The 25,141-nt window shown below is 38.6% G+C and overlaps 1 protein-coding gene across 2 annotated transcripts; it reads right to left on the bottom strand.

Moving 5' to 3' along the window:
* On the bottom strand, positions 1–23,556 carry LRRC58 (leucine rich repeat containing 58). 2 transcript variants are annotated; one of them, XM_021070309.1, is made up of 5 exons: positions 22,924–23,556; positions 10,810–10,938; positions 9,608–9,885; positions 9,287–9,348; positions 1–6,041 (listed from the first exon to the last, which is right to left on the bottom strand). In XM_021070309.1, the coding sequence occupies exons 1-4, from the start codon at positions 23,421–23,423 to the stop codon at positions 9,293–9,295; spliced, it is 963 nt and encodes a 320-aa protein (XP_020925968.1). In that variant the 5' UTR covers positions 23,424–23,556; the 3' UTR covers positions 1–6,041; positions 9,287–9,292. The 2 variants fall into 2 exon arrangements, with proteins under 2 accessions (XP_020925968.1, XP_020925967.1); XM_021070308.1 differs by lacking the exon at positions 9,287–9,348 and having other exon boundaries at positions 22,924–23,551.

Raw genomic sequence — 25,141 nt, 5'->3', positions numbered from 1 at the left:
AGGATTTTGGATTTTTTAAGTAAATTTTGTCAATTAAAACCAAATTATTTTTACTTTTCCAGAATACAGATTTAGATTTGAACAAAACACTTTTAATAAAGTAAGGCACAATGTTGATAAGGCAAAATTCACATAGAGGGTTAATATTAGATCACATTCTTTTGTGTGTCCTTGGGGAAAAGAGGAGGTATAGAATTGAAGAAGCTTAAATATTCTTTTTAGAGCATTTACCAATATAAGGTAATATATAAATTTGACACAATAAACCATATCTTATCCTGAAAATAAAATGTAATTGAATCACATTGCTGAATTACATTTATTGTTACAATTGTCTTAAATATCCATATACCTGTAGATATAGATATTTCTAATTCACAAGATTCCAAATACAGAAAATTAAAAAATCAGATAAAAAGTAGTTTTGACTAAAGTAAAAATACATATATTTCAATATCCTTTGTTGATACTTTAAAGTCCCAACTTTATGAAAAGTTAAAATACTGGTTATTTAAAATATTTCTCCCATTATACTTTTGTTTCTGATGAACACAAAGTGGGCTCAGAAATGCAACAAACACCAACTGCAGGCACACAGGTCTCTCCATGATTGTTGTAAAGTGATTGCTGAGGTTAATATTCCTTCTTAATAACACTTCAATGGCAACCACTTAAGTTAGTGAAAGGATTCTTTTAAAACATCAGTTGTAGACAGAAAAATTAAGCAACTTGGTAATTTTTTATAGTACCAGCAATAGTGTTGTCATTCTTATCCCAGTTTCTTCCCCTAACTGGAATTTAGAATAAAATAGTTTTATCCAATTTATTCATAGCCAAAGGAAGAAAGTCACTTCTGGTGAATGAAGATAGTCTCTCCAACCATGGCTTTCTAGTATAATGGTAAATAACCTTCATTATACTAACAAAATTTAATATTTATCAGATTAAATACTGTTCCTTATGATAAACTGAGACTGACAAGTGCTAGGTAAAGGTCCAGTAGCACCCAAATCCATACTACCCTGTGAGTATTCAATAATGTATGTTTGTTGCTCGTGAACTGTTATTTTCTATGTCAGTTTTTAGCAAATATGAACCAAGTTGGAACGGAAAAAGAATGGAGATATTTACATGCAAAAATATTAAAAAATACTCCCCCTTTAACCTGGTATTACAAAGACAGTATTTACAAAATATGATATGCCTCATGGCAATAATATCTTTACATGTTATTAATATGAATTAGTTAGGAACTGCTGTCATCCCTTAGTGGCAGCAAATACATTTTCTTTGTAAAATAATATGAACTAGAATATACTTTTTCATTGATTTATTTCAGGGCCCTAACCCTTATGACTTTAACTTTCTAGACAGTCAGTACACATGATTGGGATTCCCTCTCCAGAAGCCCTAGACTTCATAGACATTAGCCTAGTTCTAGGGGAAGGAATCCTTCAGGATCACAGTCATTTCCCTCAAATCAAATGCAAAGAGTCACTAGGCTGTCATACACAACTTATTAAATGAAAAACACTGGGTCTAGAGAGGAAGATTTAAGGCACATACTTTCTAAGCACAACTGAAGGCACTGATACCTTTAAAAAGATCATGACTATAATAAAAATACAACATTAGATCCCAGTAAATTCATCTGATTAATGCTATACAGTATCGTGCTTAATACGGGAACAGTGAAGGTTAAATACGTCTTTTCTACACAGAGGGAATCAGAACTACGGATTATAGATTATGTTTTCTAAAACCTACACAGCAGCTTTTTTACTATTGTTAAATGCTCAGCACAAATTCAAAGCTGATATTTTGGACTAAATGAGGAGTGATATTTACACTGATGTAATAAAATCTCTACTTGGGATGAGAAGGGAGTCATTTAGGTAAAAATTAGGTTTTTCTAAATAAGTGCAGCTTAACTAATTTTATATACATGTACTGTAACTGATAAGTTCTGACTACAAAGGGTCTTATTTAGAACAACTTTTTATATAAACAGCTACTGCTAAAAGGCTTTACAAGATCAAACTTTATTTGCACTAATTATTTGCTTAATATTTTTTCTTTTTTACATAGTGAAAAGGTAAACATTAACCAAGGGTGTACCACAAATTCCAGGTTAATGAGGTATTACTTTCTCCCTTTGGAAAGAGCAATGTTGGCTCTAAGAAAATCCTATTATTTGTTGGCCCTTAATTATGAAGGGATGTGGATAATCTCCCAATAGCAGAAACAATAAATTTAGTGATAAAAGCTTTCAGATGGTAGACAGTGGGCCACTTAGTTTCAATACAATTCAGTATTACATTAAAAAACTTTTTTGGCTCAGGGATTCCCCCTGGGTGTCTGGTGACTTCTCTTTCCTTGCCCTTTGCTGTTTTTAAAGATTTCTTACATTTACTACTCTAGCAATCAGCTTTTTCCTTGACTTCTTTTGTTTAAAATTGGTATTACAATGTTTGGTAGAACTAGTCAGCAGTATTATACTGCACTAGTGTGGACTGCTTTTAACTTTGAATTAACAGAAAAATTTCTCAAATCTGAGGTACAATTTATAATGCAAATCTTTACTTTTCAAATTTGTTAACTGAAGTTCCAAATATCAAGAATTTTAGAGCAAGAGACTCTTTCAGCATACATTTAGAAGTAAAACCTGAAGAGGAATCCTCAGATCTAGTTCACTACACAAATACAGGGCATACTGAGAACCTGGATGCTGCTCCTTAGGTCAGCCAATCCCTGGCACCACCGAAGCAAAATACTCATTAGCTTATCTTTCCATTTCCTAAAATCCTAGCGCTATTTCACCGACAATTTGGTAACACTGAGAGAATTAGATTCTAGGAATAAAGATTACCAAAAATGTTCCATGTACCCATTTCAAGTACAAATATCAGCACTGAGGAATTCCATTCTAAACACATTAATGCTTTGGTAAAGTAGTTTTATCCAGAGAAGTTTTGGTTACTAAAATTGTCCAAGTGGAGCAGTATCAAAAACTTACAAACAAATAACTTAGCAACTAGAGAAACTATCATTTTAAATACATAGTCAGCTATATGACTCTGGAACTGATTATCTAGTTTCTAGATTATCAAGTCCTTTGGAGCTCAATTTCTGGTTAATTTCTATAGTCATCAGTAATCGAAACAGAGAAGGTAGAGAAAAGAAACAAGGAAAAGCCTTACTAGAAATTATTAGCAGCTCTTGTAAAAGGTGAGGTCAGAGGTTAAAAAAAAAAAAAAGATAATAACTAAAATGTGGATTTCAGTACAAGTCACCAAAGAGTTACACACTAATCAGAGATTTTCAGATGTACATATAGAGAAGCATAACAAACATTTAGCTGAAAGACATTTTGCTGTATACTGTGGGATAAATCCACATTACACATTAAAGACCAGAATCTGTTTCTAGGTTGCACCTATTTACATCTGGAAAAGGTCAATCAGTATACTTTCTAGGAAGCTGGCAAGGTTAAGTACTGTATTTACATACCTACTTGTTTAATTCACAAAGATTAATTCTTAGATTACCTAAGCTGTTACTTAGGTCAAACTGGTAATGAATTAGGAAGTAAATTGAGGCATGTAAGCCAGAAAAATTTGGTCCTATTAATTTGCATATTTTACTATGAATACTTTATTTTGTATGAAAATATTTCACGTGTCTTAATAAGTTACTCACAAGACATTTTGGGTTTGCCACTTAGGCACTGCCTAAGTCACCTTTCATAATTTTGTAGAATGCAGCTTGCCATGGCTCAAATGGAGAAATAAATAAAGACCTTCTATTTCTTCCATTTTATGACATAATCACCCACATACTTCTTTGCTAGGCAGTAGAAAGATACTAGATTACTTCTATAGTCATAGTCAGAAAATTTCTTTAAGTCAAAAGGAAAAAAGAATCTTACTACATTATAACAAGGTGAAGGGATTCACTTTATAGCAGCGTTTCACAACTGCAGTCATGAAACTCTCAGGATGTTTCATGAATTAATAACATATAACAAACAAACTATCCTACAATATATTTTCTACTAAAATAAAATATATATATACATATGACAAAAACCTAACCTATGTACATATCATTATTATATAACAATCTGCTTTTAAGAAATGGTGCCCCAGACATGAATGCCAGAAGTTAGAAAGGAGATCATCTGATGTTCCAATGTGTGTGTGTGTCTTCTTTTTAGGGCCGCACCTATGGAAGATGGAAGTTCCAGGCCAGGAGATGGAGCTGCAGCTGTCTGCCTACACCACAGCCACAGCAATGCTGGATCTGAGCCACATTTGCAATGTACACCACAGCTTGTGACAACCCTGGATCCTTAACCCACTGAGCTAGGCCAGGAATTGAACCCACATCCTCATGGATCCTAGTCGGGTTCTTAACCTGCTGAGCCACCACAGGAACTCCCCAATGTGTTTTTGACATGGGTAATATTTACCAACAAACCATTATGTTATTGCATATTAATCATCTAATGACTGCTAATGTGTGCTATGTATTTTATTTTATAATATCACTTATAGTTGTACTATTACTCGACTTTTATTGTATACTAAATTAGTTAATAAAAATTTGGTCATTTCTACCAGCAACTTGTGAAACCATTTTCCTCTTATACTTTAAGGGTAAATTTAATACATTTTAAGTATTTTATCAATATATTATTTTCAAAAAGCACTCCATGGTTAAACTTATTTTGGAAACTGTTTTACTGTGTAAAAACACGACTGTTACACCCAGTTTAATTTTGCTTGCTGTAATCTTTCTCTAGTTTTTCTTTAAGATGTAGAGGAAGTTATAGTTCAGTACATACAAGCAAAGGAGTTATACTCAACACTAACACTAAAAGTTTAAAACCATTTTCCCATTCCTTTAATGCAAATTATAAGGTAGCTTTCCTATCTTATATCTCTTTTCTGTTAAAAGAAATCTGACAGATTTTTCCATCAAAAACTATTATTCTGTCTTATGATGAACAGGGTGATCAAGACTGTGGCCTCCCCATTAAGTATACAAGTGATTTGTTTATAGAAAATTAAACAAAAAGTGAAGTTAAGGTGGCCATAAGCTCAGACGTCAGGTATACAACTGTTTACCTAGTTCTGCTAAAGCATATTTCAAAGTATTCTGCATAGTATGTCAGGTTATAGGCTGCTCTGGTATCATTTCTTGAATAAATTTCTAAATCCTTGTTATGATTAAGGCACTATTACAGTCATTGCTGGATTATATAAGGATAACAATAATCATCTAGAACAAAGGAGCAGAACTGAAGAGTTAAAATCCCATGTAAAATTATATCCCTTACTTTACCAGTCAGTAGGTGAGAAAGGTTTTGGTCCTATATAACCACCTGTGAACTTATCTGAACTCTGAAATCTAGACCTATGGGCAGTACAGGAAAAGAGGGCTAATCCTGTTTAGCGTTCAATCTAAATTCAAAGACAACTCTGGTAAAAATTACAGGTTTGATCATTTCTTTCTTCTTCTCAACAGTTACAAGTTACACCGCTCACGGTTTATTCCATTCCGTGGTGTGACTCATGCAAAACTTGAGTGAAAACTGCAACCAGCCAAATTTGAAACTACCATTCAGAGTGAATTATAACCAAAGAATTCAAACATGGAACTGGATTCATTCCCGCTGAATGGCTAGAAACACAAAATCTTTTATACCATCTTCAACTGTGCAGTGGACATTCAAAATGAAGATAAGGTTTCTAGTGAACTTCAGAGTCTATTCTCTTTTCTGACCACCTCTGTTCAGTATTTAGTGTTTCGCCCCACCCTGCACCCTTTTCAACCAAGAAGAACTTTCTGCATTCTGTGTGCAGCAACACTAGCTTCATCTTCCGAATCAGATTCACTCTGGGATGTGGAGCTGTGAGAGGCAGAACTGCAAGGGGACGAGCACTCTGGTGAACACAAGTAGTGCATTAGGGGGAGGCGGTACTTCCCACAGAAGTCCACAAATTTAATTTGTCTGACGCAGCAATCAAAGTAGACTCCTGGAGAGAGGAAGGAATAAGTACAAAGTAACCATTACAAAGCAAGGAGCCACAATTTCTTTTTCAATCCTTTCTCAATTTCTTTATTCTGAAGAAATGTGTTATACAGTCTTCTCTTCTGAGAATCTTAAGCAGAAGCAGTAGCTGCTTTCATAGCTGTTTATGGAAATACTAGAAAGTCCTAAGGATGGCAATTTGACTACAAAGAAAAGCCCAGGAGATTTACCTTAAAGGGAGCTGGCATTAACAGGACACTGTTTACCTAGCTTGTTGTCTCTGGGTGACTTGGTGAACAGTGGCTGATGGAGAGGTTATAGGATACCTAAAGTGCCCTTTCTTCATCCCCCAAGCCACTCCTTGGTACTACCTACAGTCAAGAAACTTTAAAAAATACAAAACTCCTTCAATAATTATTTTAAAGAATTAGTTGTTATACACAAAATTTGCAGAAAGATTAGACCACTCTTGGTACCCTGTTTTTATGTATTGGGCAAGAAAAATTAAAAGTAACAAAATGTCACCTTACATTTCCACAGACTAAATCTACAGTTTCGAAGCTGTTTCACTAATGATCTCACTTGACTTTCATATAATTATATATTGCTAGGCAGACTGAAACTACTATTCAGCTCTTCTGATTCCTAATTTAGTGCTCCTGAACTACGGCCCTTCAGCTAAGTAAAAATACAGCTAAAGATGAAAGGAAAGCAGAAGCTGCTGTGCTGTGGGCTTCTAGCTGCTCCGACTACTAGAAACTGCACATTTTTAACCCACGAAGGCTGTCAGAATGGTTGCAGTATAACTGGAACCAACCACTCTGTGTGTATCAAATAAGGGACCAAGTAAAAGATGTAGTCCAAGCAAAGGAGCAACAATTTTTTTCCTATTTATTTTCTGTTACTTCTCCATTAACTTTCTAATTTTCTGATACCATGGTTAGTATAATTCATACTTTAAAAAAGGAAATTCATGGCATGTTAATTTGAACAAATCAGGGAAGCAGACAAATTCAATAAATTAATCAATACTAACAATAACCCCCCCAAAATGTGTTAGCTTTCTAAAAACAGATGCAAGTAATAAAATAAAACATTACAGAATTACCATGAGCTAAAAAAATAGTACTATACTATCTTGTCATTTGTAAGATTTCAGATTATGCGAAGACAAAATATCTCACAAAATATAAAATTACTTTTGTTTAACTTAAGAGTTCAATAACTAAAGCGTCTGAAGGAGAAAATATCAATGGTTCATTTCGAATGTTATCACAAATATTAAGCAAACAATTTAAAAGTATTTTTGTTTCTAAGATAAATAACACAGCAGTATACTAAAGAAGCCATTAAGAAATCATTTAAGGGAGAAAAGAGAATTCTTGTAGAGGATTGTATCTAGAAAAAGACAGATTCAAAGAAGAGACCAGATACAGACTATTAAGCCTGAAAGCCTGGTGTGAGTGTTGTCTTTTGCCACTGTTAAAGCCAACTTCAGAAAGGAGAACCCACAGGGAAAATCTTAAGCACTTCCAACTTTGGGCGCAGCCTCTACTTCAAAGAGTAAGTGGCCAGAAATGGCCCAGAGTAGTCATTTTCCTTTTTTAAATTAGTAGTATCTTTTTTATCTTTTATTATTCTTTAAGAAACTTATATCATCTTCTCTTTAACCTTAAAATATTTCTTAAGGCATGATGAGACATACAGGGAAAAGCTCAGCTGGCTCTGATCATCATTATGAAGCATCTTCCCAGCACCTACATTTATCCTACAACAGTAAAAACCATTCTGTATCCCAATTAAATTGGATTTTTTAAAAAGTAATCTTTTATGGAGTTCCCGTCGTGGCTCAGTGGTTAATGAACCCGACCAGGAACCATGAGGTTTCAGGTTCGATCCCTGGCCTTGCTCAGTGGGTTAAGGATTTGGCGTTGCTGTGAGCTGTGGTGTAGGGTACAGATGCGGCTCAGATCCCATGTTGCTGTGGCTCTGGTGTAGACCGGTGGCTACAGTTCCGATTAGATCCCGAGCCTGGGAACCTCCATATGCCGTGGGAGCAGCCCAAGAAATGGCAAAAAAAAAAAAAAAAGTAGTCTTTTATGAGGGAGCGAAAATAAAATGACCTGCTATCATTTATGAACTCCCCCACACACACACCCTGGCACACCAGGCCCTTCATAACTTGGCCTCAATGTATCTTTTACTCTTCTCTCATTACTCCCTTAACTGTATATCTAAGCTAAATTATTACTCATCCAACATTCTGTCCTGTATTTTTTTTTTTTTTCTGTCTTTTAGGACCACACCCAGGACACATGGAGGTTCCCAGACTAGGGCTCGAACTGGAGCTGTAGCTGCCGGCCTATGCCACAGCCACAGCAACAAGAGGTCTGAGCCACATCTGTGACCCACACCACAGCTCACAGCAATGCCAAATCCTTAACCCACCAAGTGAGGCCAGGGAATGAACCCACATCCTAATGGATACTAGCTGGGATTGTTAACCACTGAGCCACTACGGGAACGCCATGTCCCATATTGTTTTGTTTCCAATTTTACTCTCTCCATCTGCTAATACTTTGTTTTGGGGCCGCCCCTGCAGCCTATGGAAGTTCCCAGGCTAGGGGTCAAATTGGAGCAAAAACTGTCAGCCTACGCCACAGCAACTCAGAGATCCAAGAGGCTCTGTGACCTACACCACAGTTCACAGCAATGCCAAAACTCTGACCTGCTGAGTGAGTCCAGGAATCAAGCCCGCATCCTCATGGATACCAGTCAGATTCGTTTCTGCTGTGCCACAATGGGAACTCCTTGCAAAATTTTCTATCCTCACTCTTACCCTACCAAAATTCAACTCATATGTCAAGAATTGTCTCATTTTTTCCAAATCTAATTAAAAGCACTCCTTCCCTCCCTTGATTCCAATAGTATTTTGGACTCCTACTTTACTCTATCTTACAATATATCATTTCTTTAATTCTCTCCAAATGCTCTAAACTCAAGAAATTTTGAACTGTGAACTTTTTAATATAATATAAAATTCCAGAGTACATTCTGAAACCGGCACACCTTCAGCCTGTTCTCATACAACTTGAATTGTACTCAATGAAGGTACCTGACACTCAACATGGTGCATCTAAGAAAATGTCCTCCCAATAAATATGAAAGGTGGTCAAATATTTTAGAGATTCTTTTAAAGCAATTAAAACTATTTATACTTATTTTGTGTTTCCCCTCATGTTAACTTACCTTATCCTATGACAGTCCAAGACAGGATGAGACTCTCTGGGTATTTTCTTTGTGCATGAATCCTAAAGTACCATGAAAAGAAGAAATAAGAAAGAAGGGAGAGAGGAAAGGAGGAAAGAAGGGAAGGAAGGAGAGAGGAAGGATGGAAGGAACACAGAGGGTGAAATGTCTTATTTTATAGAAAAAGGGTGAAAGGGTAAGGGAAACAGATACAGAGGCTAACTGCCTTTCGCTGAAAGAAGACAGCTAATTAAAACAACACTTGATCATCAATTTAAAGGTAGCTAAATGAACAGGAAACAAGGACACTGAATTAACTACCTCCACACTTTGGGTTTGGGCAATTGCTGGCTAAACTCAAGTATCTAAGAAGATTCCCAGGAAGATCATAGGGAGTGTACGAAATATTTCGAATTTTAATGGTCCGTGCAGCTAACTCCAGGAGAGTTGGAGGGTCATAGGTTAAATCTCTCACAAAACGAACAACCAGTGGATTTCCACGTAAACTCAATTCTTCCAAATGAATAAGGTTGAGGATCTCTCGAGGCAGGTATGTCAGCAAGTTATTGTGAAGACTGAGGGAACGAAGTGAATGCAACCTGGAACAAATGCAGTACAAAAATCAACAGGAGTAAGCAAGATAACTACTCAGAAAGTTAAGTGAAAAACTCAATTTTCCCCTTAAGAATGAGCAACTAAGATTAAAGTCAGCTGAAATAAAAGTAAACAAAATCGAAGACCAGATTTGTAAATGTCATGAAGGATTTTTGCCCACAGAATCTGAGAGAGTTTAAAATACTTAATTCTGATGGTTAGCTGATATAAATGCTAGATTTTTTTTTCTTTCTTTTTGTCTTTTGTCTTTTCTAGGGCCACACCCATGGCATATGGAAGTTCCCAGGCTAGCGGTCTAATTGGAGCTGTAGCAGCCAGCCTATGCCACAGCCACAGCAACACCAGATCCGAGCCGCATCTGTGACCTACACCGCAGCTCATGGCAAAGCCTGATCCTTAACCCACTGAGTGAGGCCAGGGATCGAACCCGAAACCTCATGGTCCCCAGTCAAATTCGTTAACCACTGAGCCACACCAGGAACTCCCTAAATGCTAGATTTAAGGGGTTTTTTTTTGGGGGGGGGGAGGGCACGTTTTATCATTCAGATACCCAAAAAAGGAAAGATTTTGAAAGGAAAGATTTTGATCCTTCACATTACCTCACCAGGATAGGAATGCTTCATATCAAATATAAAATAAATAAAATACCATAAGACCTGAGGAAATCTATGCCAAAGAAATATTCTGTTTTTAATTACAGATAAGAGGCTCAACAAACATTTTGAGGAATATATCAGAGCATTTAAAATTAAACAACCCAATTCATGGCAAGCCTCAGAACTTAAATTCTTATATGTATCACTTACTTTGAGAACACTTAATTCTTTTCCACGAATCATGTGGGTGAATGCAGGATAATTTCTAAGTATGGATCTCTGTGTACACATAAACTGCCTGAAAATACTCACTGTGAAAGATGAGGAGGCACACTCTGGATTTTGTTGTCACACAATACCAAGTAATTTAGAGAAGGCAGATTTCCTAATTCTGGTGGAATTTCTTTGATGAAGTTTCCTCCAAGATATAAACACTCTAAACTGCAGAAATAAATGGAAAAAATATAAACAAAAGTTGGACAAGCACCTCACTGTCTTTATTACAAAGAACATATATCATTTATTCATTCAGCAAATGTTTTACTCAGGATTTCTATGTGCTATACAGTCTCTGGTGAAATAATGAAATCTTCAGGAAGCTTATATTATAGGTAAGCAGACAAGACATACTAATGTTAGACAATATTATAAATATAATATTAGTTATAAATACAAAATGAGGCCCCAAATAAGCATAACATGATTAAGATACCAATATAAGCAAGACAATCCATAAATGATGTAGGAGTTTAAAAAGTAGAGCTATAAAAGAAGGACAGAGCAGCTCTGACTGGGAAGGCCTCCCAAAAGTATTGTGACTTCGGCTAGACTATAAATTTAGCCCACACAGGGTAGGAAGGAAGAGGACACTTCAAGTTGGAAGAGAGGTCTTTTATGGATTAATGACTACATCTTTTAACATGTAAGAAGAGAATCCATGTTGAGGAACCTGGAGAGAGATACAGCTGGAGAAAGGCCAAGTTACAGCAACCCTGAACCCTGAGTTCCATGTTGGTGGGCTTGAATTTGATGTTTTACTAGGCAATGTGAAAAGCACTAGCTTTTTTTTTTAAAGAGTGAAAAATGTGGGTTCAGTCTGTATTTCCTTTTTTTTAATTTTTTTTTTTTTTTTTTTTTTTGGCTGCGCTTGCAGCACGTGGAATTTCTTGGGCCAGGGAATGAACCTCCGCCGCAGCAGCGACTGGCGCCAATGCAGTGACGACACCAGATCTTTAACCCACTGCACCACAGGAGAACTCCTGAGGTCTATATTTCTTCTTTGCTCTTATTATAGAAAATGCAGTCTTCAGAGCTAACAAAATAAATTATGTAACACTGACTACTCTTATGAAATTAAAAGTTCCAGATAATTATTTTATTTTCCAATAAGTTAACAACATTTCAGACATAGCATATATTGCACCAAAATGTACTGCCACTCCTTCTGATGACTTCAGAAAGGCTCTCCCCAAAAGATTTTTGTAGGGGATGGGACTGGGGTTAGAGGAACCAGTTCTTACTACATAAATAAAACGTATATACATAAATAAAATGTATACACACAGACATTTCCCATTATTATGTTACTTTTGTCTTCCTGTTAAATTTACTAACTCAGGAGACACTATCATTCTCTTAAGATACTTTTAAATGTAGGGAAAAATGGCCTACTAAACTGTTACCCAAACTTCTAGGGTATGAATTAACTGGGATACTTTTTTTTTTTCTTTTTTTTACAGCTACACTTGTTTTATATGGAAGTTCATGGGCCAGGGGTTAAACTGGAGCTGCAGCTGGGGCCTATGCCACAGCCACAGCAACACCAGTTCTGAGCCACATCTGCAATCTATGCTGCAACATAAAATTCTTAACCCTTTGAGCTGGCCAGGGATCAAACCACATCCTCATAGAGACAATGTTGGGTCCTTAACCCACTGAGTCAGGACAGGAACTCCTAACTGGGGTACTTTTAAAGCTACAAAATCCAGGCCCCACCAGATCTACTAAATCAGAGTTCCAGGGGAAGGACCTCAGAAGTGGCAGATTTCAGGGTACAAGACGTAATGTTAAAAGAAAAAGACACATGCACCCGCATGTTCACTGCAGCACTATTCACAATAGCCGAGACACAGAAACAACCCAAATGTCCATCAACAGACGATTGCGTTTGGAAGATGTGGTATATATACACAATGGAATTCTACTCAGCCATAAAAAAGAACAATATAATGCCATCTGCAGCAGCATGGATGGAACTAGAGACTCTCATACTAAGTGAAATAAGTCAGAAAGACAGATAACATATGATATCACTTATATCTGGAATTTAATATAAGGCACAAATGAATCTTTTCACAGAAAAGAAAATTATGGACTTGGAAAATAGACTTGTGGTTGCTGAGGGGGAGGGAGTAGGATGGTTTGGGAGCTTGGGGTTAATAGATGCAAACTATTGCTTTTGGAATGGATTAGCAATGAGATCCTGCTGTGTAGCACTAAGAACTATGTCTAGTCACTTATGGTGGAGCATGATAATGGGAGAAAAAAGAATGTATACATGTATGTGTAACTGGGTCACCATGTTGCACAATAGAAAAGAAAATTGTACTGGGGAAATAATAAAAAATTAATTAAAAAATAAAATTACTTAAAAAAATCTAATATTAAAAGAAAAAGACAAATTGGGGAGGTCCCGTTGTGGCTCAGTGGAAATGAATCTGACTAGTATCCATGAGGATACAGGTTTGATCCCCGGCCTCATTCACTGGGTTAAGTATCAGGCGTTGCCCTGAGCTGTGGTATAGGTCACAGACGTGGCTCGGATCCTGTGTTGCTGTGGCTGTGGTGCAGGACAGCAGCTACAGCTCCGATCTGACCCCTAGCCTGGGAACCTCCACATGCCGTGGGTGTGGCCTTAAAAAAAAAAAAAAAAAAAAAAAAAAAGACAAAGTACCCTGCAGAGTTATAGCTAATTACAATCTACAGCAGCATTTAAGAGCACTCCTTAGCCAAGGCCCTGCTAACACTTAACTATCATCACTTTAACTTTTTTCTATTTTTTACTCTTTGCTGGTGTGAAAATGGTGCCATTCTGTGCTTTTAATCTTACCTAATTATTAGTAAAGTTTGGCATCTTTTTATGTTTTGGGCCATTTGTACATTTGCAGAGAATTGCCTGTTCCTGTCCTTTACCCATTTCCTCGTGGATTATATGGCTTTCTCTTTTTAATTTTAGAGCTTTGTTGTTAACAAATGTTAAGCTCTACATAACCTTGCTCCTCTGTGGCCTAGAGCATGGTCTGTTTTTGTTCACATTTTATAAGAACATGTAGCTATTAGGATTGAGCTTGTTAACTGTGCAATTCAAAATTTTTATAGTGTCTCATTATTTCACCTTCTTACTCAGGTGGTTAGTTTCCTATCAGAACCATGGTTTTCCCTCTTCCCTTATAGTTCTGTCAATTTTTGTTATCTTTCTCCTCAAAATATGGAAGCTATACTGAGGATACATTCAAGTTCATGAATGTTAAAACTTCTTATTGTATCATTCCTTAATTCAAACAAAGCATTTCTCTTTCATCTGTTAATCCATTCTGCCTTAAAAATCTATTTCCTCTGATTATCAGTATTACCTACCGGTTTTATTTTTGTTAGTATTTATTTTATTTAATCCTAGCTCCATCATTTACCAGTACAAGAACTTGCGCCAGTTACTTAATCTCATTGTGCCCCAGTTTCCTTTTCATTTTATTATTACTATTATTTTTGGCCATGTCTGCAGCATGCGGAAGTTCCTGGGGCAGGGATCGAACCCAAGCCACAGAAGTGACACCAAATCCTTAAATACTAGGCCACCGGGGAACTCTTTAAAATGGAATAATGTTATTATATATCATAAAGTGCCTTATTAACAAATATGAACTAGGCACCTACCATGTGCCAGGCATCATTTCAGGGAATACAGTGTAAATAAGACCAAGTTCTTGACCTTAAGGAAGCTTACTTACATTTTAGTGAGAGAGTAAGTCAATAAATGTGTGGTGTGTGTGGGTGTGTGTCCATAGCTTTAAGGGTTAAAAAGAAAAATGGAGGAAATCAGATGGTGATGGAAGTGAAACTGTGGTTAGAGTGGTCAGAAGAGGAGATGACACATGAATGAAGATCTGAATGAAATGACTGAGTACAAATTCCTGAGGTGGAAAAAAGCATGGTGTGCTGTGAAAGAGCAACACGGCCAGTATGGGTTCATTGGGTGATAGAGGTGGGAGAGCAGTGGTCAGAGAGTTAGCCTGGAAAGGCCAGATTACAGGGGTTCCAGTCACTTGAGACCTTCACAAGGATTTTCGAATTTTATCCTAGGTAGGAAGGGTTTTAACAAAGACTAGTGGTGAAACCTGACCTACATTTCAGAACAATCACTTCTCGTTACTGTATGAAAAATAGTGGGGGAAGTGGCAGGGAGAGGCAAGGGCAATGGGAGGAGTAGAACACGAAGACCAGACTGGAGCCTAACGCAATTAAGTTCAGATGTGAAACGACAGAGATTTGCTTGGTACTTCTTTCTCTACCTCTTAATTTTCAATGTACTGAGGTATTTCTATTTTAAGTACAACTTGTGTAAACAGCACACAGCTTGACTGTCGATTATTTACACTCATATTTTCTATTGCCATAGTATATCTCAATGTCTTTCCCTTCAGTCTGCCTTTTGCTGTGTTCATTAAGTTTCCTTTCGTCCCACTCCCCCACTACTGTTTTGAACTGTATATACTACTTCTATTTGAACTGTATATGCTACTTCAATTTCCTGTGCTCTCCTCCTCCCTCCCAAACACACATCAATGCTCCCCCTTGGTCATCTTCACATCATCAAGTAGAATTACTTCTACCTTGGAGTTCCCGTCGTGGCGCAGTGGTTAACGAATCCAACTAGGAACCATGAGGTTGAGGGTTCGGTCCCTGCCCTTGCTCAGTGGGTTAACGATACGGCGTTGCCATGAGCTGTGGTGTAGGTTGCAGACGCGGCTCAGATCCCATGTTGCTGTGGCTCTGGCGTAGGCCGGTGGCTACAGCTCCGATTCGACCCCTAGCCTGGGAACCTCCATATGCCGCGGGAGCAGCCCAAAGAAATAGCAAAAAGACAAAAAATAAATAAATAAATAAAAGAATTACTTCTACCTGATGTGAAAATAAATTAACTTATTCCCAATCAATAATTACTCAGATTCACCAATATTTTTTACCAATTTCTTTGTTCACCACTATTTTCAGCACTTGCTACTTCTTTTAAAGTTCATTTTTCTTGGAGTAATCCTTTAGAAGTTCTTTCAATAAGGACTCAGTTGTTAATCTTTGAGTCCTTTATCTCAGCTGTTTTTATTTTTTTCCCTTCACACTTGAATAAGAGTTTGGCTGGGCAAAAAATTATAGGCTGACAGTTACTTTTCCTTAGCACAATGAAGATACTGCTCTATTACCTTATTACAGCCCATATTGCTATTTTTTTTTTTTTTTGGTCTTTTTGCCTTTTCTAGGGCCGCTCCCATGGCATATGGAGGTTCCCAGGCTAGGGGTCTAATCAGAGCTGTAGCCGCTGGCCTACACCACAGCCACAACAACGCCAGACCCCAGCCGGCCCTGTAACCTACATCACAGCTCATGGCAACACCAGATCCTTAACCCACTGAGTGAGGCCAGGGATCCAACCCAAAACCTCATGGTTCCTAGTCAGATTCATTAACCACTGTGCCACGAGAGGAACTCCCAGCCCATACTGCTATTATTCCTTTGTAGGTAATATTTTTTCTTAGTAGCACTTTTAGAGTCTTTTTTTTCTTTTTCTTTTTTAATGATGATTTTCATTTTTTCCATTATAGCTGGTTTACAGTGTTCTGTCAATTTTCTACTGTATAGCAAGGTGACCCGGTCATACATACATGTATACATTCGTAGGGTCTTTTTTTCTTTATCCTCATTGTTCTAAAGTTTTATTATGATATGTCAAGATATCAGTTTAGAGCACTCTCTTTAATTGTGGGAAATTCTCAGCTACTATTACTTCCTTTTCTTATCTACATTCTCTTTATTCTCTTTCTGGAATTCCCAGCAAACAGCAGTTTTGAACTTCAGGATCTATTTTCCACTCCTCCTAACATTTCTTTCATACTTCCCACTTCTTTATATTTTTGTGCTGCATTCCAGGAGAATGCCTCAGTAAGTTTTAGCTTACTGATTCACTCATCAGCTGACTTCATTCTACCATTCAGCCCACTGAGTTCATAATTACATATTTTTATTTCTAGAAATTCCAATTGGGATTTTCGTAGTTGTCAGTTTTAAAACTTCTTATTCCTGTTTCACTAGTGAATTTCCCTCTTGTACCTCTCTGAAGTTAAGGAACGTATTTTAAAGTCCTTTACAAATGGTCTTATACGTATTTTTCAGATATAATTTCTTCCATTTGCTGACTTTATTATTTGTATTTCATAATCTCAGCCTTCCTTGATATGTGATGATTCGAAAAGCCAATTTGAATCTGAAGTTTTGTCATTTTAAAAACATATTGATATTCTTTTAAAAATTTTTTATTCTGTAATCTTTTCAAGATTGCATTTCTTTCTTTAGATTTATAATGCTAAGTAAAAAAGCAAGCAGAAAACTTTAACCCTTATAGGCTATTTTTTTTTCTTTTAAGGATTTCCTTGAACAAAAATCAATGATCTAGATATAAAATTGAATTCCCCTATATAAAGTGTTTAAAGCACTGATGAAAAAGGTTCCCAGACAGGATTTTTTTTATCTTACAGGTTTTAGATTAAGTTATTGCTCAGTCACTCAGAAATTTCTCTTCTTTAATGATGAGAGAATATAATAGAATATAATAGAGTCGAAGAGAATATTTGGGGTCTAAAACAGGAACTTCTCTGGAAAAAGAACAATTTAATGAGACCACTGGGGGAAAAAAATTTATCAAACTTGGAATTCCTTTGGATTCAACAGTTACACAACAACCTGCAATTCAGTCTAACTGAGGGAGAAAAGAAAATAAAGTGAAGAAAGGGGGGAGTGAGTCTGAGAGCAAAAACAAATATTGTTCTTTCTCTATGTTTAAGTCAGGAACCAAGAGAAACCAGTCTCTGATGGTCAGTTACTACTCAATGTCTTCCCTCAGTGTTTTGGAGTTGGTGGGGAAATACACAGATGAAAGGATGCCCAAGCTAAATAGTTACTGCGGCTTTGGCAGAGAAAAATCGGATGTTCTGAAATAGAACTAAGCCCAAGATTTCAAACCATATAAATCTCTCCTGCAACTGATGGGTATTATTAATCAGAGTATACAATTAGCATATTACATTTACATTTTCAGGCTTATTTCTCAAGCTTTGAAACTCAAATAATTCCCAACGTTCTTGTACTTAAAGCCTTTCAATGATTTGTGGGAATTATATTTCTAAAACACACTCTGCTTCCAAACATGCTTTTTTATAAGGAGAAAGGAAACTACTGTTGAATTTAAAGCAAAACTGCAGTATTTAGTAATTCTTGTGTGTGGAACAAGCCTATTTTTTTTAGTGTTTGACAAATACAAAAAAACTCCAGGAAAATCATTCACAAAATTTAAGAGAGAATTCTTCCTTTCTTTTTTATTTACGGTTAACAGACCAAACTTAAAATTGTTTTATTTAGGGTTAACAGACCAAACTTAAAATTGTTTTATTTAGGGTTAACAGACCAAACTTAAATTCCTTTCCAATCCTTAGGAATACTGAAGTGGGTACCCTTCCCTCCAGGAAGGTCCCTGATCCACTGAAAAAATACATTACAGTTTCAGTGTCAATCAACTTCAACCACAGATATACGCAGGAAATGCTCTGCTTCTCCACCCAAAGAAAAATGACATTAAATATAACAAAAAATATATACATTAATCCTATATTATGGTTGGTAAAAGGGAGACGGAATTAAAGTGAGATAGGTTTGTACACAAAAAGGCAAAAAACAGAAAATAAGAGAAATACAGAAAGATAAAGACCATATATTTGTAGATAAAGAAAGTAGTTTTCTTGAGGTGGCATCTCCACATTATACCATTCCATTTTCAAATACCACAGGCTTTTAAAGTACATTATATATTCAAAGTAGAAGCACAAATGAAGGAATCATCTCTTGGTACTTGCCCCAGACTAAGGCATTAAAAGATAGAAGTCAGCAGGAAGAAGTTGAGAGCCAAAAAAAAAACTCAGTATGCCTAAATGGGGAAAAGAGTTTTTATTTAAACTTTATTGCATTCTATTTATCATCTGGTTGAGTGATTTCTTTTGTAAGATATCAACCTATTGCACACTAGCTTCAAAACACTCCAGAACATTAATATTTAGCTTTTAATTCTAACAAAATGTTCACATCTTTAATTTCTAAAACCACATCAAGCAGATAGTGAGAGAGGGGTCATGAACAGAAAAACAAAGGCATTACTTGAGACGAAAAGATTGTGGGGAATGGTACCAATAAAACTCACTTGTGCTTAAACATACTTTCCAAATGTCTAGCATCCTGGATGCCAAAGAACTTTTGTTCTCCTAAACAAAGTCCACTACCCATTGGGTGATAAGTTAGTAAGTTCTTCCTCAGTTAATGTCTGAGCTAGTTGAGTGGAATAAAAAGTAAGTTCAGAAAAAGAAATAGGTCAAAATATGAATTACACCTACTTTTTCAACATTATAAAAAACAAAATCAAGTTTGTCCATATACTAGCCAAACAGTTATTATACCTAATTGTTGAAGAAGAACCTAATATTTTGATGGAAAGAATCAATATCCACAACCTCATGATTCACACCAAGCCTAATTTACTCCAGGGCAATGAAGTTGATCATAAAAATAAGATTTTCACCATCTACTTATTTGTTATACCCCAAAATCACCTTTCAGAAACTATTTTTAAAAATTCTGCCACTAAGGAAAAGGATCAACAAAGTACAGAAGACATACATGAAGACACCCTGCTAAATCTGGAGAGATCAAATACGCCAATTAAGCTAGGAGTATTTATTTGTTATTTCCTCCTGGAATGATGGAGGGTGGGGAGAAAAGGGATATATCCGGCATTATTTTTTTATTTTATTTTATTTTTTGTCTTTTTAAGGCCACACGCACAGCATATGGAAGTTTCCAGGCTAGGGGTTGAATTGGAGCTGTAGTTGCCAGCATATGCCACAGCCAGAGCAACAAGGAATGTGAGCCACGTGTGTGACCTACACCATGGCTCATGGTAAAGCCGGATCCTCAACCCACTGAGCGAGACCAGGGATCGAACCTGCATCCTCATGTATACTAGCCATGTAAGTTATTGCGGAGCCACAACGGGAACTCCTGTATTATTTTTTCAATTGCTGTTCAAGAGCGTAAATGTATTCCTAATGTCCAAAACCACCACTCTTGGTTTTAAAAGCAATATGGCAGGGAGACCCCTGGTGGCCTAACTGTAAGGATTCAATATGTCAGTGCTGTAGCCTGGGTTTGATTCCTGGCCTAGGAACTTGTGAGTGTGCAGCCAAAAAAAAAAAAAGGCAATATGGCATAGTATACAAGATACATGTTAGCAATGAGGTCTGGGGATTCATCTATATTCTAAGAGAGGATAGTGTTCTTGGGCAGATTCCTTGGGATTTGAGTGACTGAACCGCCACCGCTACATTTTGGAAGCTGAGAAGCATTATTTCATAGTAAGCAACCTTTGAGGGTTGAAACATGAATCTTACTGTCACTATCTGGCCTCAAGCAAGCCACTGACACTAAATCTCGGTTTCTTCACCTGTAAAAATAAGGGGTGTATCAGGCCCATTGCCTAAGCTGTTTCCTCTTCTACGAGGATATTTCTACATGACCCTTTTAAGCCTACATTCAGCTAGAGTTTATATTTGGAGCATATAACCTAAACCTTTACTGATTCTTATCAGCAAAGAGAAATGGAGCACACAACTGAAAAATTAAAACACTGACATAAAAGAGCCTACACACAATTAGAGACAAAGGTACAAGGTCCCCCAAAAATTCAGGTCAATCACGAAAATGGCTTTAGCCTGATCACATATGCAACAGAAGTCAGAAGAATTATGTTCTAGCCCTTCTGTCACTTGTGTCACTGTCATGGGTTGGGAGTCAGAGGTCCCACAGGTCAAATCCATTTCTACCACTCACTGGCTCTGTGATCTTATGACCTTGCCTCTCAGGGCCTCGGTTTCTTACTCTCATCTCACAGAGTCATTGTGAGAATTAAAAAGCATATTTAAAGGACGTACGACAGGGCCTACTGCAGTGTAAGTATTCAATACATGGAGTTCTTGCCTACCTTCCTCCTCATGTGGTGGAAATAACCTTTGTTCTAATATTAGTATATTAAACAAATTCAAATGACAATGTTGGAATTACATAACATCAAAATTAGAGGGAACCAAGGCCTGACAATGTAACATCTAAATCTCTCTCCAACTCTTCTATTTCTTTCTATCTCTTCTAGCATCACTCTGATATAAACCACCATCATCTCTCATTCTACTAGGGTAGCCTCCTTCCAGCCAACCATCACAATCTCTTCTCATCTCTCCACCCTTCCTCACTCCATTCCTGTACAGCAACAAGACAGAGGTGCTTTCTTCTTCTTCTTGGCTGCACCTGCAGCACATGGAAGTTCCTGGGCCAGGGACTGAATCCAAGCTGCAGCTGCAACCTACCCCACAGCTGCGGCAACACCAGATCCTTAACCCACTATGCCACAGCAGGAACTTCCAGATGTGCTTTTTTAAAAACTCTTCCATGTGTACTTAGAATGAAATCAAAACTTTACCATGGCCTTCATGATATGACATGGCTTGAGATCTAGTCCGAAAATTCTATTTTCCACTTTCCCTCTAGGTCACTTCCTCACTATGATCTAGTAAAATATCTTCTTTTAAGTATTTTGGCCTTCGGTCCCTGCCTCTGGACTTTCACACACACTGTTCCTTCTGGACTGATCGCATCCCACCTTCTCCTGGTTAATTCTTACTCTTCCTTTAAAAGCTCAATTCAAATGTTATTTGCTCAAATACCAAACTAAGTTACTTTGTTTTAAGGTACTCTGTGCTTCTTCACAGAACGTATAACTACTGTAATGAAATAATGAAGTTTACAGTCAGGTGTTTAATGTCTCCTCTGTTTGAAATTATCCATGAGGGCATAATCCTACTCACCACTGTATCCCCAGCACCTAGGACAGTGCCTGACACAGGGTAGGTGCTCAAAAATCTGTTGGTGAGTAACAAAGTGGCATCTTGTCCAAATGCCTCATTTTGCTTATCAGGAAACTGTAGTCAGGGTATGCTAAGCGACTTGTCTAAGACTGGGGCACCAACAGTTGTTATTCTTAGGTCAATTTCTTTTCACTGCACTTAACTCAGGTCCTTTCAATTCTAATATTCTGTTATCTTGGAAAATTCAATAAAGAGATGGAAGATACTTTTTTTTCATTTTGGACAATACACTTCCTCGTACTTTATTTCTCCCCTGCAGGGCACCTTTAGGAGACTTTTGTTATCCTGCATTCCTGCTTCCGTCTTCCATTTAATTCAACATACATTTAGTGACTAATCTAGCAGATGAGGCGGACCTGTAAACAAGGAATTATAATCAATAAGGTAAGTGCAGCGGTAGGATGAATGGTTCCCAAGAAGTACAGTTTAGACAATTATAATTGTTGTCCAGGAAGTAGTAACAGAAGGAAACAAACAACAAAAAATGACCCTCAAAACAGGTTTTAAGGATGAGCAGGGGTCTGTCCAGTGCAAGCAACATTCTAGGCAAAAGGAACAACAATGTACAGAGGCACTGTATCCATTCAACACACATTTAGTGAGAGCCTACAAGCTGCTGGTAAAGTGCACACCTTACTGAATTCCACAAATAGTATTGCTGGTATTGCCAAGGAGAAGACAGAGTAGGTAACGCAGTGGCAAGCAGGGATCAGATCAGAGTTCCTTTGTATGTCACTTTACAGGACATAAACTTTGATCTACAGGCATGGAAAACCACCCAAGACTCCGGAGCAATTAAGTGACAACCTCAGATTTACATATGTTTGAGTATATGCTCAGTTCAGATCACTTCCAGTGACCCCAGAAAAACAGAAAAAATATCTCGAAAATCTGCACAGCGCAAACACAACAAACCAAACGCTGTCACACCCATGATCCTATCAGCTCCTCAGTACAACTCACTGAGTTGGCAGGGCAGCCAAAGAGTTCAAGAGCCTGGACTGAGAGAGTTACGTGACAACCAACGGGCGCCAAGACCAGGCGCAGGGCCCCGGAACTACCGGGGCCTCGGGACACCCACCCTCGACCCTGTGCTGGGGCCTCCCTACTCTCGGGCAGGCCGGCACCCGCTCACCTCCTCAAATTTTCGATCTCAGCCGGGATGCTCTGAAGCTGGTTGCCGCCAAGGCTGAGGGTCTGCAGCGCACGCAGCTCCAGCACCGAGGTGGGCACCTCCTGGAAACAGTTCCCGCTGAGGTTGAGCACCTGGAGGCTGCGGCAGAGCGGCGACTGGGCCAGGCCCTTGGGCAGCGCGCCGGGCCCGCCGAGACGGTTATTCTTGGCCAGCAGCGTGCGCAGGCCGCTCAGCGCTAGCAGCTCCGGCCCCAGCGCGGTCAACGCGTTGCCGCTCACGTCCAACAGTTGGAGGTGCGGGAAGCCGCTGCCCAGCGCCCGCGGCAGCGACACCAGACGGTTGTGCGGCAGCAGCAGCCGTAGCAGCGCCTCCCGCGTTCCGCGCCGCTCCTCGCCCCGCGCCTCCAACTCCGACTCCAGCGTCTCGGGAGAAACGCTGAGGCGGGACAAGTTCAGCTCGGCCTCCCCGGCCGTGGCCACCGGCGCTCCGGCCTCCTGCATCCCGGCCACCGCGTCGCGCAGAGCGCGACCCACAGGCCGGGAGCTCCGCGGCGCCCCGGAACCTGAACCGAGGGCTGCGTCGGAAGTGGCGCGGGCGGGCGCTAACCCCGGCCCCCCTCCCCCCCCGCGGAGTCACGCGACGCTAGGAGGCGGGGTGCGCGCGCCGCTCAAGGGCCGGACTCCGTCTCGCGCGGCGCGCCGCAAGGATCCCATGAGCCGGGCGGGGGCAGAGAGCAGTCAGTGCTCGGCTTACTCTCTGAGCCCGGCTGGGTCCGGGCAGTCGTGTTCTATAGTTCTTGAAGTCTGGTGACCTGTCCCCGAATTCCAGGGTGGCCTCGGTAAACAGTCCGAGGACAGTTTGGTTATTTGGCTTTGAGGGTTCGCGCGTGACGGTGCACCGCCTTCTGAGGCCCTGGTTTCGGAGTGGGGGCCCCTGGTCTGCGGGAGCCAGCGAGGACTCAGGACTTTAGTGATGATTCAGTTGCATGACAGCAAGACCCGGGAATTCAAAGTCCCGGGATTGACCAAGCCGACTTAAAAGCGCGAAGGCAGCTGAACTAGAAATCGGGACTCTTGGATCTTACCTCGGGTTCTGCTGTTAAATAACTTTGTTTCCTCGGACAGGGGATTTGATTTCAGTTTCTCCATCCAAAAAAAATATGGCTAATCCTTGGCCTGCTTGCCCTAGAGGATTTTTTTTTTTAAAGGAATGTGTGTCAAGAACATTTCACCATTTTAGCTGTAGAAGCACTTCTGTGGTTTTTGGTTTAAGTTGCAGTGGCTGGAAATGAATTTGGGAGCCATGGCTGAGTTTTCGTTAATTTGAAATAGCTCAAATTAATTGATCAGTTTAACCCAGAAAGCATTGAGATTTTACTTCAGGTTAAAACTTCAATTTAACTGGAAAAGTCCTGATTCTGGCTTTCATGTAGTACTTCTAAACCTGTTTTCGCCCTTACCCTAAAGTCGGTTTTTTTCTGAAATTTTTATAATTTTGAAAAGTCATGGATAGAAATGAAAATATTTAGTGTATTTTTTTACAAAGCTTATGCATAAAAATGTTAGACGATTGTATATAACCAGTGCTATTAAATTGCTTTCTTCCTAAAAAGAATAAAGTTAACTTTTTTCTTGCCGGTTATTTGTGTGAGAAATTATGCTTTTTACCTCCTGCCAAACTTTAACTTAATTTCTGATTGATTTATGGTTATGGGAGGATACACTTTGTGAGTTTAAAGCAGGGATGGAGTGTTTTTAAAACCAATGGAGTGTCCTGAATTTGAAACCTGTTTTGAAAGGGTCCTTTTAAAAAGTAGACTTTACTTGGGATCAAGATAACATTCTGGCAGGAACCTAGTGTGTGAAAATTGCAAATGTTTAAAATAATACGGGAGTTCCCGTAGTGGTGGGCAGTGGTTAACGAATCCGACTAGGAACCATGAGGTTGCGGGTTTGATCCCTGCCCTTGCTCAGTAGGTTAAGGATCTGGCGTTGCCGTGAGCTGTGGTGTAGGTGCAGACGCAGCTCGGATCCCGAGTTGCTGTGGCTGTGGTGTAGGCCAGTGGCTACAGCTCCGATTCAACCCCTAGCCTAGGAACCTCCATATGCTGCAGGAGCGGCCCAAGAAATGGCAAAAAGACCAAAAAAAAAAAAAAAATTCAGTTTTATCCTTTTTAAAATGTAATGCGTCTATGATTAAAAAAAAATAAACTGACAGG

The sequence above is a fragment of the Sus scrofa genome, chromosome 13 (genome assembly GCF_000003025.6).
Source record: "Sus scrofa isolate TJ Tabasco breed Duroc chromosome 13, Sscrofa11.1, whole genome shotgun sequence".
In the NCBI taxonomy this organism is placed as follows: domain Eukaryota; kingdom Metazoa; phylum Chordata; class Mammalia; order Artiodactyla; family Suidae; genus Sus; species Sus scrofa.
This window is presented reverse-complemented; position numbering and strand designations above follow the sequence as displayed.

Excerpts from the sequence above, each read along its gene's own strand:
- LRRC58 (XM_021070308.1), bottom strand. The coding sequence starts at position 23,423 with ATGCAGGAGGCCGGAGCGCCGGTGGCCACGGCCGGGGAGGCCGAGCTG. Across the intron at positions 10,939-22,923 it reads GAGATCGAAAATTTGAGGAG|TTTAGAGTGTTTATATCTTG; the intron begins GTGAGCGGGTGC and ends TTATTTCTGCAG. Across the intron at positions 6,042-9,607 it reads CCCAAACCCAAAGTGTGGAG|GAGTCTACTTTGATTGCTGC; the intron begins GTAGTTAATTCA and ends TCCTCTCTCCAG.